General features: G+C 36.3%; 1 protein-coding gene across 1 annotated transcript in view; it reads left to right on the plus strand.

Annotated features, from left to right (window-relative positions):
• shisal2a (shisa like 2A) overlaps positions 1 to 19127 on the plus strand; it is a 46514-nt gene extending 27387 nt beyond the window's left edge. The window contains exons 3-4 of the mRNA XM_018093245.2: positions 15190 to 15395; positions 19019 to 19127. Coding sequence (XP_017948734.1) covers positions 15190 to 15374 — 185 coding nt within the window. The 3' untranslated portion in view covers positions 15375 to 15395; positions 19019 to 19127. The remainder of the gene's footprint in view (positions 1 to 15189; positions 15396 to 19018) is intronic.
• Positions 19128 to 19370: the final 243 nt, after the last annotated feature.

Consider the following 19370-nt stretch of genomic DNA (forward strand, 5'->3'; position numbering starts at 1 on the left):
AACATCACCGGTAATGTCTTACTCCACTTTTTACACATTGTGATAAATATACCCCTTAGTATCTTACTAAGTATATTAATAAAAAATTTGGCCCGCGACTCAGCCTGTGTTTTAGATTTTGGCCCCCTTATGTGATTGAGTTTGACACCCCTGCTCTAGTTTATTGAATATCTGGCATATTCACTCCAAATTTTATCATCATTGACCTATGTGTAAATCTTATTAATATCTAGTAAAGCAAACATAAAACACTATACCTTATTCTGGCACAGTTTATTTTATATGCACATCAAAACAGTAAAATATGGAAAATATTCTATACTGATAAACCCCCATGGTGAATAATGCTGAATTATAATAATACCTAATATACAATTTGCCCCTGACAAATTCATTCACATATTCAGCACTGTTTCACAACATGTTTGCTATGTATTGATTTTACAGCTAGCACTTATAGGCAGGCTTAGCTTGGAAGCGGAACAAAGCTCAAGGGCCTGATCTATGAACTTTATGAGAACAAATCGGTAGTGTATGGACATAGAGCTAATTACATTCAATTCTTGCCACAGCTGCAAGTCATGTTCTTTTAAACATGGACTAAAGAAATGTTATCAAATACCATACCAGATCACATTTTCAGGTAGTTCTGCCACTGCTGAAACTGCTACTTTTTTGCAATGGCTAATTGGCGAATTGGTAGACTTAGTATTATGATTTATAAAGTGTCCTGCTCATTTAAATGTCTTAAAGTGGTAGTATACCCCCTTATTTAACATATATATGCTTGTGGAGCATTTTTTTTTGTTATTTCTTTAGATAAACAGGGTAAACAGAGAGGCTGAAGCTTCTCCATGTTTGGTCCTTAAGAGGTAGATAATTGGATTGCCGTTATACAATCCCCTCCCCAGGGTTGGACTGGCCAACAAGGAAAATATATTGTGGCCCCAGTCCAAGCAGGCCCTCTTTGCCTTTGGTCCTACTTCCAGCTTTTCTGGCAGCCTGGGAGTAGCTGTATGTGTATGTAACGGAGGCAGTCACTGACATGGAACTGGATATGTTCTTAAATGGACCATGTCTCCCTTCCACCTTACTACTTTGATAACTCTGAACCAGTACTGAAATGTAGAAGTGTACAGCTGTTCCACAGAGTTTTAAAGTAGTTTGTAATGAGCATATCTCATCCTTCGCAAACAGACTGGTATCTGGTTATTCTTTATAGATTCATATTATACCATCTAATATGTATGTAACAAATATACTCTTGCACTACTTAAAATTAAACATAAAACTGTTATAATAGAACTAATATATTTTTTTCTTCTTCCTTGATCTTCTTCAGGATGGCAGCAATGTGTATAATGACACAACTGTATTGCATTCCTCTGTACTCGTTAGGAGCTAATGGTTGTTGTATTGAATTTGCTGTGTCCTTAATTTCCAGCTGACAAGAATTTGCATTATTTGAATATGGCAGATCTGACAATCTGCTTCCTGCAACTTATCCAGCTTTGCTTCTATTCAGCGAAGTAGATACATTCTAGCAGTACAGCTGCTTTTATAGTGACTGACAGTTCCAATTCTGCCTTCTGCTATTTCACATTCTGCAGGTAAATGGATTTTACTCTTCTAAATAAAGCTATTGAACGGACAGTTGTACCTGTGCTGTAATAGCATATTATGCTTCTGTGATAAAAGCGCTTGCTTGGGATGTTTACTGGGGTGACAGGAAGGAAACTGTTTTTCATTAGCCAGACTCAATGAAAGCAAAAGCGATACAGTGAGAGTTATAACTAGCAGCTGGCCATTACCCAAAAAGAAGTCTATAGTTAGTGAGAACTAGGGACAATTTCTATGTGGTGTTAGAATATAGTATTACCTCTAGATCCTTTGTCCAACCGTTTAAGATCAAATGAGTGGATCATGTACAGTCTTTCAACCAACTTGGACAAATAAATTGTGCCACATGTGCTAAATATAGGAAGGTATAGCCTCCATAAACATCACCGAAAAACAACTGAGGTATGTCCTAGTTATCGGAAGGCTAACCTATCTAGTTCTAGTATCAAAAGTTTCAACTAAAATGGTAATTCTTGGAGGTATATAAAAAGCTTTATTGCAGATCCTCATAGAGGAGGTCATGTTATCATGACCCTTTAAATACAATGAAAATTCCTCCTAAAATAGAAAAAATAACTCAAATAATTAAAAGGCTATACATAATTTATTCTAACCGTATCTAAGATTATGAAGCTGATTCCCAGATGTAGCCAGAAAAAGGTTTAGAACACATTTCCTACAGGCTTAGTCATTCTGCAAACAGCAGGTTAAATTAATACCCAAGAAGCAAAAAAAAATATGTCTGAATCACTTCCCTAAAGACTCGTGGTTCCAATTTGGAACATTTAGTAACAGAATTTAGCTTGTAAGGCAGCAGGCATCTTGGTAAATGAAGACTCAAAGAGATTTACATCCTTTATACAGGATTAAACATTATTAAGTATTATTAAAATGCAATATATTATTGCTGAAATAGGTGTTTAATATGCATTTTATTTCTGCAAATGTCCTACAGTTTGATGGTACTTTACTAATATATGGGCTCAAAAGGATTCCAAAACTGTTTTCCAGTTTGGAGTCTAAAATAGATATATGTCACACAAGAAGTGGGGAATTAATTGTGTTTAAAATAGGATAAAAAATGAGCAGATCCAGAGGTCCAAGGGCATGTCTAAGCCAGGTATATAATACCAAAAAACGTATTTCCAATATCCTGATTTTTCTCTAATGCACTAATTCAATAGAGAGGACCCACTCATTAGAAAAGCACATGCTTTGCTATCTTTGAAGACATACTGACATGGTTTAAAATATCATATCCCTGTCATGTCCAAAACCCAGGGTTATGTAATAAAAGATGCCAAGTTTGTCTAGGAGCAGTACCCCTTAGCAACCCGTCAGCAGAAAGCATTTACTGGTCACCTGTTTAAAATCAAATATCTTATTGGTTGCAATAGGTTACTGCTCCTGGGCAAATTTAGTACCTTTTATAAATTACATATGAATAAATTACATACAGCGGAAATAATTTTTGGTGGTACAGCTGCCTGATATTCTAGGCCCTAGTCAGACTTTTCCTATATTCCCCTATACAAGTGGGCAGCAACTGGATTTCCTACAGACTTAAGTGAATGGGTCCTAGAAGTATCAACACCAAATTGTTCAGTGTCCATTGGCAAGGATTATGATAGATAGATCATATCAGTAACCTTGAATTCCAAAGAGGCACATAGTGCAAAGTATAGTTTGTGGACATAAATAAGCATGTTTCTTACCTGCAACGCACTTGCTTGACATGTACCAATTATTTTAAATTATGTGATTTTTTTTCACTTTCCTGTGGTGTGGTAAATTGGTTCGAGCTAGAATATCAGTGGACATAATCCATCCAAGTGATTTGCCATGAAGTATGTGAGTGATTATTACACTGACCCTGGGCTTATTCCCAAGAGTGTCATTATTGAGAGAATGTGCGCCTGTGATTTGAATTTGTGTTGTTTTATTCAATCATTTTTTCTGTATCAAGGTTTAAAGGTGAAGTTGAATTTATGCTTAATAGGGACATGAGTGGCACATTGCATAAAAGTTACTTGAATTAAGAGACTTGGACATTATGGTGTAGATTATAAGCAATATTTAAATACATTCATTCTAAACCTTTTTAAACATGTTTCATATTTTCTAATTTCAAGTTTGTGCTGTTAATTGTTCTTGGCTCCTGCTTCTATTTCCAGTTTATGCTCCTGGGTACTGCTGCTGACCCATACCTGCCTTCTCTTCTGCCTATCTGTTTCTGTCTTTTGTAAAACAGACGTTGGCCTGGCTTCTGCCCATTCTCTGCTTCATCCTTGCCTCTGTTTTAAACCTTCATCTTGCCCTATTCCATGCACATATGTCTGGTACCCACCTGGCATTGACCTAGGCATTCTGGAAATCTTGTGCAGTAAGATCTGGTGGCAACTGAGTCACCCAGGGGGTTCCTAAGCTGAAACAAGGATGTTTTTGTTTGAAGTGTCCCCTGGGTTTTGGATCAACTCACATGAAAAAAGGTGCAACAGAGAAACCAGGAAAGTAATAACCAATTGCTTGAACTATAGGCTAAAATTTACTAGGCACAAGCTTGCCATCAGTCAGACGAAACATAACAGTCCTAAGCTCTTATAAACGAAGATTAGTGCATGTTATAAATTACTTGTTTAGTATTATAATTCTGCTTTTTAATTAATATTAATAACTTATGATTAAGAAAGAAAGGAAACAAATAACAGGTGGAGGATCCAGCACAACTAAGTTTACTACTTCAAACACCCTTGGGGTAACCCATGTGAAATAGTTGTATCTCCAGAAGCTGAAGCCTAGAGTCATTTCTTAAATGTTATCATTTAAAAAGTACCATCTTTACTAATTAAACTGTCAACTGCTGGACTCCTAGAGGCCATCAATGTAAAGTGCTTATAATATACATTTTACTTAAGAGGATGTTCACCTCTAAATTAACTTTTAATATTTTGTAGACATTGATATTCTGAGACAATTGGCAATTGGTCTTCATTTTTTCTTTTTTATGGTTTTTCAGTTATTTAGCTTTTTGTTCAGCAGCTCTCCATGTGGTATTTTAGCAACTATTTGGTTGCTAGGGTCTGTTTAACCCTAGTAACCAGGTAGTGGTTTAAACAAGAGATGGGAACATGAATAGTAGGGGACCTGCATAGAAAGATAAGTAATAAAAATTAAGAATAATAATAAAAATGTAGCCTTACAGAGCAATATATATTTGCCTTCTGGGGTCAGTGACCCCCATTTGAAAGCTAGAAAGTGGCAGAAGAGAAAGGCAAATAATTCAAAAACTATAAAAAATAAATAATGAAAGCCAATTGCAAAGTAACTAGAAATAGGGCATTCTATTACATACTAAAAGTTAATGTAAATCCACCCCTTTAAAGGCCCTTCTGCTGGAACCTTGTACTGGAAAAGGGGTCTTTATTTTCAGTTTTATTAGATGCAGTAAAGTAGACACATCATACAAAACATCTAAGCTGACTTTGTTTTCACCAAAATCATTTTGGGTTACTCCTGGCATGGTGGTATTCTACCATGCCCGGGCATTCTGCACTATATTATATTCTCCATAAGAACCACTCTGATAAATATTGGGTAGCCCCAGCTGGATGTTTGCACATTTATTTATGTATATTATTTTCATTTTACTTTTAAAGCAGATAAACGTTTAGTTTAATGTATGTAATTACTTATGTTAGTATAGCTGTAATTGCTGCAGTCAATTTCCTGTGCTTCTTTCAGTCTGTTCAAAAGCAGGACAACCTTTCTAATTAAATCACAACAGTGACACAGATGGAAAAAACTCATAATTATATAATTTAACTGATGCTTTGTTTTCCCTTATTTTATACTAAAAAGAGGGCCATTTCGTGGAATAAACCATTTTATATATGTTATATGTTATGGTATTATGTGATGACAATGACTTATGTTACAACACGGATTTCATTTATTTGACTTTTTTAATTACTCAGTCCTTCATGTTTTATGGTAGATCACCCAACAAAGTTCAGAATCAGTGAACCCAGTGAATCACGAGTTCACTCAAATTTCCAAATTGCAAATATCAGAATCTGTGTCATTGTCAGCGCTCAAAAACTGAGCATTGCAAGGGAAAACACATCTTGTGTCACACACTCATACACTATTTCAGAAAAATGGATCCCAAACTATACTTAAAATAACCCAAAAATGAATGCTTCAACACCTTAAGTGCTACACATTAATCAATTAGTGTATTAAGATAAGGCCATGAAGAGGTGAACAAAGAGAGTTCACCCAGCACACCCTTACCTCCTCCTACAATTCTTACTTGGTGCACAGCCCAGAGAGTCGGCACTCCTAACATAGTCCAGCAAAAAATAGTTGACCAGCACAAAGAGTGTAATCCAATCGGGGCTTAGCCCCTGCGTGTTTATTTAAAAAATAGCAGCAACGTTTCGGGGGTGTACCCCTTCGTCAGGCATGACAAAGGGGTACGCCCCCAAAACAGTGCGGCTATTTTTTGAATAAACACGCAGAGGATAAGCCCCACTTGCATTATACTTGTTATGCCGGTCAACTATTTTTTGCATGAAGAGGTGAAGCCAGTATCTGTGAGATCATAAGTTCACTCTATTCACCCTGTTGGCTATAGTGTCTCAATATACTCACAAGACAAAAAAAAGCTTGGGGAATATAAAGTGCCCTTGTTAAAATCACCAAATAGTCCTGATTTTTCTCCTTCCATTTAGGGATAATAAAAGGGTGGTGTGATAATGAATCATAGACAAATGGCAAACAGTAGGAATGCACTTAACCAAAATGTCCAAACAAGCAAAGGTTACTACAGGTGGCATGTGCAGAAAAACAAGAGAGATAATTATTCTCTCTGCATATGCCACCCTTTTATTATCCCTTAAAGAAGGAGAAGAGGGAGCTAAGAAGCACGGCCAGATTCTGTGACTAATGGCGATGCTCTTTTCAGAGATCCCTCCTAACCGAAAAGAGCTTCATGATTTTGCACGGAATCTGACTGTGGAAATTCCAAAATTGTTCTCTGTAGTTTTTCTGCACATTCCCCCTTTTTATTATCCCTAAAAGGAAGGAGAAGAAGTTCTTGAACCTACTTGCTCTTGTCTGTAACCGCACAATTGCAGTATAGGGCACAAGGCAAAAGGTAGTCCTTACTTATACCTACTTGTATCATACCTTTATCCTGTACTTTCTGCTAATTGCACTTCTGGTTAGACCTAAAACTGCATTTCGTTGCCTTGTACTTGTACATGTGTAATGACAATAAAGTTGAATCTAATCTATCTAATCTAATCTGTTCTCTTTGACACAGATGGTGAAAACTTATAATGACATTATTCAGCTAATTCTGTGTTTTTCATTTTCTAGTAAAATTGGTAATTTTATGCCAGACACCTTTATATATAGGCTACAGCTATATGCCCAATGTTACAGCAGAGTTTTTACTTGTTTTACGTTCTTCATTACATGATCATATATGTATTGTTCTGAAAGAAGTGTGAGGTACATGCAACATGCTCATCAATACTTGCACCATGTGCCTAAAGATATCAGTAACAGTGCCCTTTAATAATAAGTAGGTGCAGAAATTATGAGAGCATTTTAATCAAATCATGACTTAACATGTATATTATTATTACTATTATTACTATTACAGCCACACATAAACCAATAGACAATCTATATGATATAAAGCCTACCAAAACTGTATGTGGCAGGCTTTAAGGATTTACCAACTGGCCATAGCACAAGCAAAGACTTGTGGGTCTCAACAGAATGCATTAATGAACTTATTTAGCAATTTTTGAACTTATGAATTTGATTTTGTTTTTCTAAATTGAATAAACTTGCATATTGAGTGCTCGCTTATTTATTAATAAGGACATTTTTATATTTAAGTTTTCATAATTTGAATTCAAGTTTCTTTAGAGCAAAAAAAATCCAACTTGAATGTTGATAAATTTCCCCTTAAAGGACAATGAAAGGTTAATACAAATTAAAAGCAAGTCTAAAGGCATTCTTTTTAAGTACTTACTGCATATCTAAATTCCCAGATCCCTGCTTGCTTCTCTGAGATATGGTGCTGGCAGCCTACAGCAGTGTGAAGGCTACAGTGACATCACTGAAATCTCTTTCCCTTTCCTGTAGGCTGCCAGAGGCAGCATTCCTATTCTCTGAGCATGTGTGTAACTTGATCCTGTCTCCTGTTCTGAGCTACACATGCCCACCAGCCAATCAGAAGCGGATCTGCCAGAGGGGAGGGGGAGGAGGGAATGAAACATATGTGCAGTATGAAGCAAGGAGGGAAAGGAAGGGAGAATACCTTTTTAGAGATGGCTGCCTGTTCTAGAAAATGTGAAGTAAGTGTGACTGAGTAAATATTTGATTAGGTGAGCCAAAAGTGTTGCGTTTTTACTAAACAATAGGAGGACTATTGGGCAGTATGCTTTTTAAATTTTGACTTGCATTCTCCTTTAATTGTAGATCAACTGTAGCCATACATCGCTATTCATTTGAATTTTTCACATATTTATATCTTGCCCTGTGGGTGGCCAAGCTTAAACCTCTTATTATAATCTGCCATAGCAAGCATAGCTTATTCATGATATATCACATTTGACAAGGATGTTTCTCATGTCACTTAAGCTAACTAACAAACTACAGCTTTATTTTTTTGGAAATCATTGTTTTGGGGAGGGGGAAATTCTATATAGTTACTATTCTCAATAAAAAAGCAGAAATGATCTATTACTGATATGGTGTAAAATAAAATGATCTGTAAGATTCATTTTGGACGTACAAGTGAGAATCATGGCAAGAGGCAGTAATGCGATGAGTACACAGTAAAATCAACTTCGCCCACTTGCTGATGCCTGTAGCAAACAAGGTATAGAAAAACATAAGACAAACCATCGTATGCATTCTGTTCTTCTTTTCCTGTTCATGCCGGTAATTGAAAATACTTAGACCGTGAAGAGGCAGAGATCCTAGTTCTTTTTATTGCTTTTAAATGGCATCTAAAATATTGGTTTCTGGGAAACTGCATCATTGGCATTGGTTAGTCATACAAGTTCAAGGTCATTAAAGTCTGCAAGCAAACAAACTACATGTTTTTATGGTTGAAGGTCACATCTCATAAGTCCATAGGATTAAGAAATGCTGTTGTTAAGAAAACTGCTTGACATTACCTATGGCATTATTAAGATTACAAGCTTTTCTGGATAAGGAGTCATTCCATAATTTGCATAATTGCACCTTTCTACCAAAAAAGTATTCCAATGTAAAATAAACCCAATAGGATTGTTTTGCCTCCAATAAGATTTACCATATGTTAGTTCGGATCATGTACAAGCTACTGTTTAATTATTTGCTTAAACTGGACCGAATGGGAGAAGGCCTTCCTGTAATTTGAGCTTTCTGGATAACGGATCCCATACCTATATACTGACCATCATTTTACATACACTATGAAATGACTTGGGGTTACCCCAAACCTATATGTTTATGACCAAATATATATTAATTATTAAAGAAACATTAATAAATGGAAAATATGTCTGCTTTAGCACCATCCATTGTTTGTCTTAGTGCCTCATTATATCCAAAAACTGCATCAGTGAGTCTGTTGTGCCACAAAAAGCTCAGTACCCATAAGTAGAAACGTTTACCAACCATACATTTTGGGCACTAGTATGTCTTTTTTTAAAGTTCTGAAAACTGGACAGTCTCTCCACAACCACCAAAACCGGACTGGTGGAAACTCTAGGCACTATATCTTTTTCTTTTTAAATACAATATGGTTCTTATGTGTCACATCTATCTATGGAAGCTGCAAATCCAGTAATCAAACAGGAAGGACTAGATAGCATGGAAAAGATCGTAACTCAATATATCTGAATAATTTTTCACAGTAATTATTCATTTTATACTGTTGCAGCAATAGAATATTCTATTCATTTTCCACAAGTGCTTGCTGATAGGGTTCCAGTGAACTGGACCCATTTAAATAAGGTTACTATTTGAATTAGAATAGCTGGAATAAAGGATGCAGGTAATTCAAGAACAAAAGGTTATGGTTATATAGTTTGAATGCTTTATTATACTTGAGATCCATTAAGGTAGCTTTCCATGAAATGTCCAATTGTCCTAGATTCCGAATGAGAAATTGACTCTAGCATTCTAGCAGCCCCCATCAATTCTTAATATCTCACAGAGGAAATGAGACTTGAGTCGTGCAAGATGTTTGGGGAAGTGGTGGAGGAGCAGGGATGTTTATAAAAGTGGCACAGCTGAACAAAAGGCACTAGGTTATGGCATTCAAAGGAAGCTGCTGTTTGAAAGAGTAATTGGTTTTATTTATCAGTTTTTGAGTTTGTAAATTCAATATTAATGTGGTAAACTCAAATACCTCCAATTTTGAAATTAAAAATATGGCTTGACTTTGCCTAGGACAACTCCTATTGACTTATAGAAACTTGCAAGCTTTTAGATGGTGAATTTTTACATTCGGGTTTTCAGGGTTTTTTGCACTTAAAGGACAATGAAAGGTTAATATAAATTAAAAGTAAGTCTAAAGGCATTCTTTTTAAGTAGTTACTGCATATCTAAATTCCCAGATCCCTGCTTGCTTCTCTGAGATATGGTGCTGGCAGCCTACAGCAGTGTGAAGACTACAGTGACATCACTGAAATCTCTCTCCCCTTCCTGTAGGCTGCCAGCGGCAGCCTTCCTATTCTCTGAGCATGTGTGTAACTTGATCCTGTCTCCTGTTCTGAGCTACACATGCCCACCAGCCAATCAGAAGCGGATCTGGCAGAGGGGAGGGGGGGAATGAAACACATGTGCAGTATGAAGCAAGGAGGGAAAGGAAGGGAGAATACCTTTTTAGAGATGGCTGCCTGTTCTAGAAAATGTGAAGTAAGTGTGACTGAGTAAATATTTGATTAGGTGAGCCAAAAGTGTGGCGTTTTTTACTAAACAATAGGAGGACTATTGGGCAGTATGCTTTTTAAATTTTGACTTGCATTCTCCTTTAATAAATACCACACATTCAAGTCTATGAACCATAATTCACATTGTGAAACAAATCAAACTCAAATATTGATACATCTCCCCCATATAATGTTATTTTTTTCCCAAGAAAGATTGTAAACATAAACTGATGTTTGGCCTTGGCAGTCTCTCCCTATGTCTATATTGTGTTGCCTGCCTATGCCTACAAGCTAAAGTTCAAGACTACACAAAAGCTTGCATTAAGCAAAGATTACTGCGCTTTTTTATTTACTGTTTGCTTTCAGCATAACTAAAAAGATAATGGCATTCTAGGTGGCAGGTCACAGATGAATGCTATTCAGCTCACATATAGTTATACATCATTTTGTTGGGCACAGGGGACTAAATTGAATTCTGACATCGGAGTGGCATGGTAGTGAAGAAGACTCTCCTGTGGCATAGTTTTAATTGCACACTGTTGAAAATAGTAATTGGGCTCATCTGCAATAAACTGGGCCTGTCATTGGGGACTTTCCTCATGCAAAAATGCAAATTTTATTACCCCACCCCCCTAATAATTTTAGAATTAATAATAGAGGTGTTTAGGCCACACTCCCTGTTGTTCATGGCCATGCAGGAGTTCTTTATTGTAAAAAGCTACTCCTCATATGCACAGCGGCTTTTTGAAAATAAAGGTTGACATGCAGTGAAAAATTATATTTACCCAATGCACAAATTCCAAAGAAATCTCTGCATCAGCAGGAAGTACAGTGGCTGACCCCCTAGTCAAGGTAAAGAGATGATTAAGAAGTTCTTTGGGGATGTATTTATATTAATGAACAGCAAGCAGCTGAAAATAAAATTCAAGGGTGTATTATTAATGACTAATGAGACATGGGGCAATTTGAGGTTTTGCACTTGCTGCTATGCAAAAGTTAGACATCAGGGGGAATACAGTATTGCATCCATTTGTATATAGCTTGCAAAGCTCACACATGGGTGTCAGTTGGACATGATGCTACACAGCACTCTTACACAGCAGCGCAGAAGATTCATGTGGAAATGCAGAATAAAAAGGAAAACTTTTATCCATATCCTTAGATCACTTTGCCTTGCTCCTTAGTCATTGGTGTTTTGGATTAGGCACTGTAGAAGCAACAGTATTAAAGTCTACAGTGGCATGGTGTCTATGTATTAATTTCGGTAAAATCGGAGCAATGCGGTTAGTTAGTATTTTGGAAAACAGTTTAAGATCTGGGTTTAAAAGGGCAATAGGTCAATAATTCATACATTGGGTAGGATCCTTGCCTTCTTTGGAATTATAAAAAAATAAGACATCAAGTTTGTAGTCGGAATTATTTTGCCCTGGAGAAACTGGTTAAACAATTTTATTTAGCAAGCTGATGTTGCCTATTGGTATAGCTTATAATATTTATAGGGAAAACCATCAGGGCCTGGCATCTTACCATTAGGCATATTTTTTTAAGAGTGGAGGCCTATTCTTCCAAAGTGATTTCCCTATTTAGAGAATGTAAATTCTCTTCAGTAAATTAGGCAAATTAAGGTCCCTAAGAAAGTCCAATGTAGGGCCTGATTGCTTTTTAGTGTTCTGGGATGTGATTTTATACAGTTTTTGCTGTAGATTCCCTGATGGAAGTTGAATGGAATTTATTCTAGGTTGAGTCTTTTGGTTTTGTACCTTTTAACTAGTAGAGTATGTTGTCAGCTTTCTCTTAACACATTTGCCTAGTCAGAAGCATATCTTAACCACTTAAATTGTATTGTGTTTCTGAGTCTCCAAGGTGTCTGCATAAGGTGTGATATGTGGCAATAGACGATTTCTTTCTTTGGGTGGTCAAAGCAATATGGTGCCCACTAATGGTAGCCTACTGCAACAAATAACATTATGTAAAAGAGAGAGGTCTGCCATATGGTCCATGATATACTCACATAAGGGCCCATAAGGCCCAGTAAAATTAGATATCAAACTCTGACAGGAGGCTGCTGAATCAAATGACTATATCTATAGAACTACCGTGCAATATGCAATCTTAGTAAAGCAAAGCCCATGAAAGTTACTAAATTCAGGCTTTGCCCTATTTCCGACTGAGCTCCACCCCCTCTCTGTATACTCTAATAAGTTGCAGTAGCTGCAGCTCAGTGGCACAGCCTGGATTTCTATATAATAGAGAGGGTACATTTTTGGGCCCTGGCTGATTTCTATGCTGCCTGAGTGACTACAGTGAGATTAACAGCTGTAAAACTGCAAACTTTTAAGCAAGAGACTAACAAGCAGCCTGCCCAAATAGTTCTATCCCCCAAAGCCACCAGTATAGTGAGGAGTTCCTGAGGGAGGGGGCCGAGTGGGTTACAAGAGGAGAAGGAAATCTAAGTGATTAAATAAGGAGATGCTGCAGCCTTACTATTAACCTCTGGACAACCAGTGTGGCAGGTATTAAAAGATTTCAAAGAGGCTGTTCACTGATTACATTTTTGTGTGTGGGGTTTATATGTCCTTTAACATTTAGTGATATAAACATAGTCATAATGTATTATTACAGTATGTACAGTATAATAATCACTAGCAATAATAGTGTTATAGTAAGTTAACCAGGTCCCCCAGCGCCCCTTAGTACTGATAGTTATTGTTAAATGTTTAACTAAAAAGTATGTATTTTATAGAACATGCACCTACAAACTATTAAAAAAGGGATGTCCTTATATGGAACTAAATATAAAAAAAAATAAAACTGAAATATTTCTTTTAAAAATTCACTGCTTTTAGAGAACAGAACTGATTCATTTTAGATATGCAATTACAACCTTTTCTACCTTCGTTGATGGCCACAGCTACTAATTTACCAGCAGCATACTTCCTTCTGAACTGTTATTCTCACAAAACGTAGGAAACATACGCCCGTAGCTTTGCAATTACGTGCTCTTCAGTTGATAAGCTACTTTTGGTGCTACTTCTGGTTGAAAAAAAATAAAAAATATATGTATTTTAAACTTCATATTTATTGATTATTTTCCAACAGTTTAAATTGCACATAAACAATGTATTAAAATATGTTTTTATCATAAAATGTGGAGCTTTACCCCCTTGGCAACTGATGTTTAACAGGATGAGTCATTGCCTTAAGCTCTGTTGCTCTGACTCACCATTCACTCTTGTCCAAACTAATGGCGACTGTCTTTCCAGAAGGACGTTTGCCATGTTCATCTGCTATGAAGTTTGATTTAAGGTGAAATACGATAATGTAGTAATGGATTATCTCGTCACTTCTCAGCTCTTGCTTTTGTGTACTAGGCTTGCCAAACAAGCGGATCATTCCACTGATATGCTCACCTTATGTCGGAGTAATCCAATCGTTTGGCTAAATGATCAAACTACAATGACGGGAATAGGAGTGAGGATTGCAGCAATGAGCTGATGCAGCAATATAAAATTTGCCTGAACGACACCTGCCCAATTTTAGCCCAGATATTGGTCGCATAAGCCTGTTGGGGGTGCCCATACGCAGGCAGATAATTGGTCTGAAGGACCCAAATTGGCAGCTTAAATCCGCCCATGTATGGCCACCTTTACTCCCTAAATCAAACAGAAGGCTGAAGCATAATCCAAGCAAGACAAAGTTTCCTGGTGCACACTGGAGAATCATTATATATTGTGGAAGTGCTGTATCCAGGGCTACACTCTTGCAGGTTGTGAATGCAATTCACTTTTTTTTGCCACAATGCAGAGTTTTTTCAAGAATTGCACTTATCTGAGTGTGTCTACTTTAGCAATTGTGTTTACAAAAGATTCTTCCCCCATATCTGCATGTGTTTTGTCTGAGTATTTTGTTTTTTCATTCCCTTGTACGTACATGCAACAATTACTGTCAATAATAGTGTGATCCAGGCATCCTGTAAAATCCGAATAGAAACAACTACAGATAAGTTATGTCGAAACACACCCAGTTTTGGAACTCCTTAAACATGTCTATTCAAGGGTAATGAACATATAACTATTATATTCAGATACATATGATACATAAAGGAGATAAATAACACCCCACTATATAAGAATGTAGTTTGTATAATTATTATACTTTTTACATGCAAATATAGAGAAAATATGGCTGTGACAAGAGCTCAAGATTCCTGACAAAAGAAATGGAATTCTCATTGATTAGTTTATAAGCACTCCCAAGCTTATGTATCTGCACACAATTTAGGGCATTGGTAAGAAGCTGGAGAGGTGATGTCTATGTTCCTCCCTCTGCCCACCCCACATAAATACACTTCTAACTAACAAGTGCAGTGCTGTATTCATGGAAGAAGCACGGGGCCTGCACCAACAGACAATGACAGCAAACAAGTGCAAAAAAATGTAGCAGCTTGCTCTATTTTTCTTGACTTTGCCCCATCTCATCACCAGTAAATGAGCCGTCTTAAGCTTAAAATAGTAACATTCAAATCCATTTCCATTAATATTGGCTCCTGCTGTTTTTCTTACATGAACAAATAAAACAGAAATATATTGCATCTTGATGCTCCCTCTTCATTTTATTATTTCAGGGACAGAACAAAATTCCTTAGAAGGCCCCAGCAGATCCAGCCAATCAGTTGCACCCAATGGTTTCAAACGTCATTTTTTGAGCCATAAACTGGACTGTGACAACCAACCGCAAGATCCAGACAGGCTGTTTCAGAGGTGTTTCCTTGCTACTGTGACCACCATCAATGTACAGGGGCCTTCTTGAGCAGTGTTCTCAGCATAAAATGTAAGTATGAATAAACTGGCAATAACATGCAAATCATATAATGATATTGTTGGCACAAATGTTCCCATTGTACACACATTTTAACTGCATGGGCATACTGGAAATGATTCATCATTAACATATTTGGCAGATTACATAAGGAAAGGAGGGTTTTATAGACAGGGGGGTCATTTATTACATACAGTAGTCTTAGTACTTATCACTATGTGCTTTATGTGAAATGTCATAATAATAATAATCATATTCATTGCATGAAGTGGTGACTGTGAGTGGGCCAATTTAATACATTTAACACTAAGGCACAGGTGAATGCATTGAATACTAAAAGGTTCAAAGATTCACTCATTTGGTGATGTTTGTTCCTTAGAAAGTAAAAAGAAAATGAAAGGAATACTGTTATGGGAAAACATGTTTTTTTTTCAAAACACATGAGTTAACAGATCCAAGTCCGGCTTGGGACTCCTCCAGTTACATGGGAGTAGGAGACAATAGGTTATCTGAAAGCGCTGACTCTTTTAGAAAGCTCAGACTCAGGCACAATGCACTGAGATGGCTGCCTAAACACCAATATTACAGCTAACACAAAATACATTTGTTTGTTCAAGAATAACTATTTAAATGGTACAGTGAATTATTTGCTATGTAAACAGTGTAATTTAGAAATAAAAAGTACAACATAAAAATTAAGACAGTATCCCTTTAATTATATTGTTTTGGGGATATGCTTGGTATAACAGAAGGTATTGAAGTAGAGGTATCAAATCTATTATCCAGAATGCTTTATGAGCATTCTGAATAATAATAATGCTGGGATTTCCAGAAAAGGGATCTTATCGTAATTTGGATCACTAATCATTAACTCAACTAAAAAATTAATTTAAACACTAAATTAACTCACTGGGGATATTTTGCTATTAATATGGATTTATTTAGCTTAGTTAGGATCAAGTACATGGTACTGTTTTTATTATTACAGAGAAAAAAGAAACAATTTAAAAAAATCAGAATTATTTGCTTAAAACAGACTCTGTCTCAGCCAATTATTATACTTATGTAAGGAAATATAATTTCATAGTGATAACAGGTGCATCAAATATGCCCCTGTGAGCACATACTAAAGCCTGAATTTAAGCGCATGGAATAGTATTATACTAATTATTTGCACAATTATGGCAACTGTTATATAGAAAGTAAATGTACATTTATATGTAAGTCAAGCATCACATGTCTCTTTTTTATAGTATATAGTTTATTCTGTCATTGTCTGTAAAGTTCTTATCTTTATTTAAACAAAATATTCATATAAATATATAAAGTTTCTTCCAAAACACTATGGTTTATTTTTCATACTGCACTTCATTTGCACCAAGATCTCTTCAATAGTGATACAAGAAATGACACAAACTACAATGCTACAGGCTGAAGGGCCCAGACTGGCAGATCCTTTATTCATATCAATGACTTCATTTCTTTACAAAGTAGAACTATGAATCAGCTCCAAACTTCAATTAATACAAATTAATATATAGTATTAGTCATATTTTGTAAGAATACTCTGTGTTTGTGCATGTAAAAGAGTGACAAAAAATTAAGTTTTGATACCTTGAATCTAAATATATATAAATAGACTGTATTCTAAAGACCCACAATATCCTGCAAACAGCAACTTAATTACTATGTGGCCCTATCTTCCTCTTCCTGTTCATTTGCTACTATATTCTCTCCTGTTAAAGTCGCAAGAGTGAATTTTAGCAAACCCAACCAAATCAGTTATCATTTTCATTTTTATTTTGGGGAAAGGAGTTTTCCTGTCTGTCTTTGGTAGCATATAGAATTGATTTTGCGTTTCATTTAACCTAAGAAGATAATTACAGTTCCTTTTGATTTGTTTTTTAAATAAGTTCAAATACCTTAATCCTATTCCAGCCATGAAATCCTTCAGGACAGGAAAGATGAGTTGATGTTGGTGTGAAAATATTATTGTGTCACAATACAATTGCAGTTTGGTCTTGCTCGTCTAAACATATTAGGGCTCAAGTGCAAAAGATATTTTAAAGCTATATTTACAGAATTGCTTGCATTTATCCAACATACTTACACCTTGTCAAATTGACTTTTTGCTTCAATTTTCCTGGATAAGGGGTTTACTTCCTGGGTTTGTTTGCTTCTTGGCCTTCCATATGTCACATGTTGACTCCATTTTGGACATTTTAAGCATCAGCTTCTTCATAAAATATGCAATTTTGACCACTTATGGTGCCAGCAAAGGCAATGTATGCGCCATTTAATTCAAATGATAGTAAAGTGGGAAACAACATGGTGGCTTGAATGTGATTTTTGCTTTGCACTCTGTACTTTTGTTAGTAAATGAATCCTGTCAAGTAGTGCTACAGTATGTTTTGCCAAGTTACACAGAGAGTGCCCTCACTTAAACAGTGGTAAATGTGTCCCATGTCCACAGTACTTGCAAGCACCCATGAAACTGCGCCATATTTGCTGATGGATAACTAGAACCCCAAGGTTGTGTGCTTGGAAAGAAATTCTGGGCAGTGAAGATTTCAATGGATGTAGGCCTGTTTACTAAGAGGGTAATTACAAATGTCCCTAAAAAGAGTAATGTGAAAACCTTTTTATGTAGTTTTTAGTAACTCAGTGTATGTCCTTGTAATGCAAAATCTTCTTAGTGACTGCTCACTGCCCTCTTTCATAAAGAGTATAGTGGGTGTGCTGTATGCATGTGATTTATGGAAGTGTATAGACTAAAAAAAAAGTGGATAGGGGAAGAGATATGAGCCCTGAGTTAGCCTTATAAATAATATGCTTCAGCCCTGCATGCTTACTACACCCCTGTATTCTTATGTTTTGTAATGTGTTTTAATAAAAGTAACTCATTCGTGATAGTACTCAATAACAGAGCAGCCAATGGGATAGTCTCTGCAGACTGACTTTTCCAATTTGGTCAGGAATGAACTATGTACAGGCCCATTTATGCCATATATATTCACTGAGGTTTTTTTTTTAATGAATTGTAAAATGTATTTATGTACACACTCAAAATTAATTTCATTTAGTCTTTGTCTTTTGGATATTGATTGCTAAAAAATGAATAGCAACAGATAGAAAGAAAATAGATTTACAACATGTTGAAATGCAACATGTTTCCATATACTTTCCATGTACATTCAAAAACAAAATGTATAAAACTTCCTTTTACTGCACAACCCCAGGAGCTAACACTGTTGAATCATTTACAATTGCATGCATTACCCATGCATTAAAGGCTTGCTTCAAAATGCACTCTTTGCACTTCCTGATAGTTTTAATTAGTGCTGCTCAGCCCTTCCTGTCATCCTTTGCAAATCGAGTGCTGCTCTGCCTACTGACACAGGGGAACCCTGAATCTATTGCCACCTCCTGACCAGGCAATATCTCCAGGGCTTCCTCTGTGCCCAGCACGCTTCCCCAAAGAACTGGGTGCAGATGTTATTCGCACACCTAACACTGGAAATGGTGCCAGAGGTAGAATTACCCTCCTTGTCTGTTTCTCGCCACCTTTTCTCTTATACAACCAGTGACTTGCTATAGTCTAATAATTGTCTCTTTTTTCTTTGTTTTCTTTCCAGGTCATCATGGTTTAAATTTGAAAGAAACACCTGCTTGGCTACAGACTGCAACAGCTGGTGCCCTGAACACAAATCCCCTTGCATTTCATCAATAAACATTTCTAATGGCTCTTGTAATCTGTGTCTTTGTTTCTCATATTTGCACTGGATTAACCTACTTGAGTCCGCAATAACATTATACAATAGAAAAAAGGTCCATGTTTGTTGGCACTGACGCTTCAAGAAGTAATGACATATATTTTCCATGAATTTACCTATATATCCAATATACCCCATTTAATATGAATCCCATGGATCCAAGCATGTAGAAAGAGCAAAAACATCTGTATCCTTCTGGTTTCATAAGTAGGAA

The sequence above is a fragment of the Xenopus tropicalis genome, chromosome 4 (genome assembly GCF_000004195.4).
Source record: "Xenopus tropicalis strain Nigerian chromosome 4, UCB_Xtro_10.0, whole genome shotgun sequence".
NCBI classification, from domain to species: domain Eukaryota; kingdom Metazoa; phylum Chordata; class Amphibia; order Anura; family Pipidae; genus Xenopus; species Xenopus tropicalis.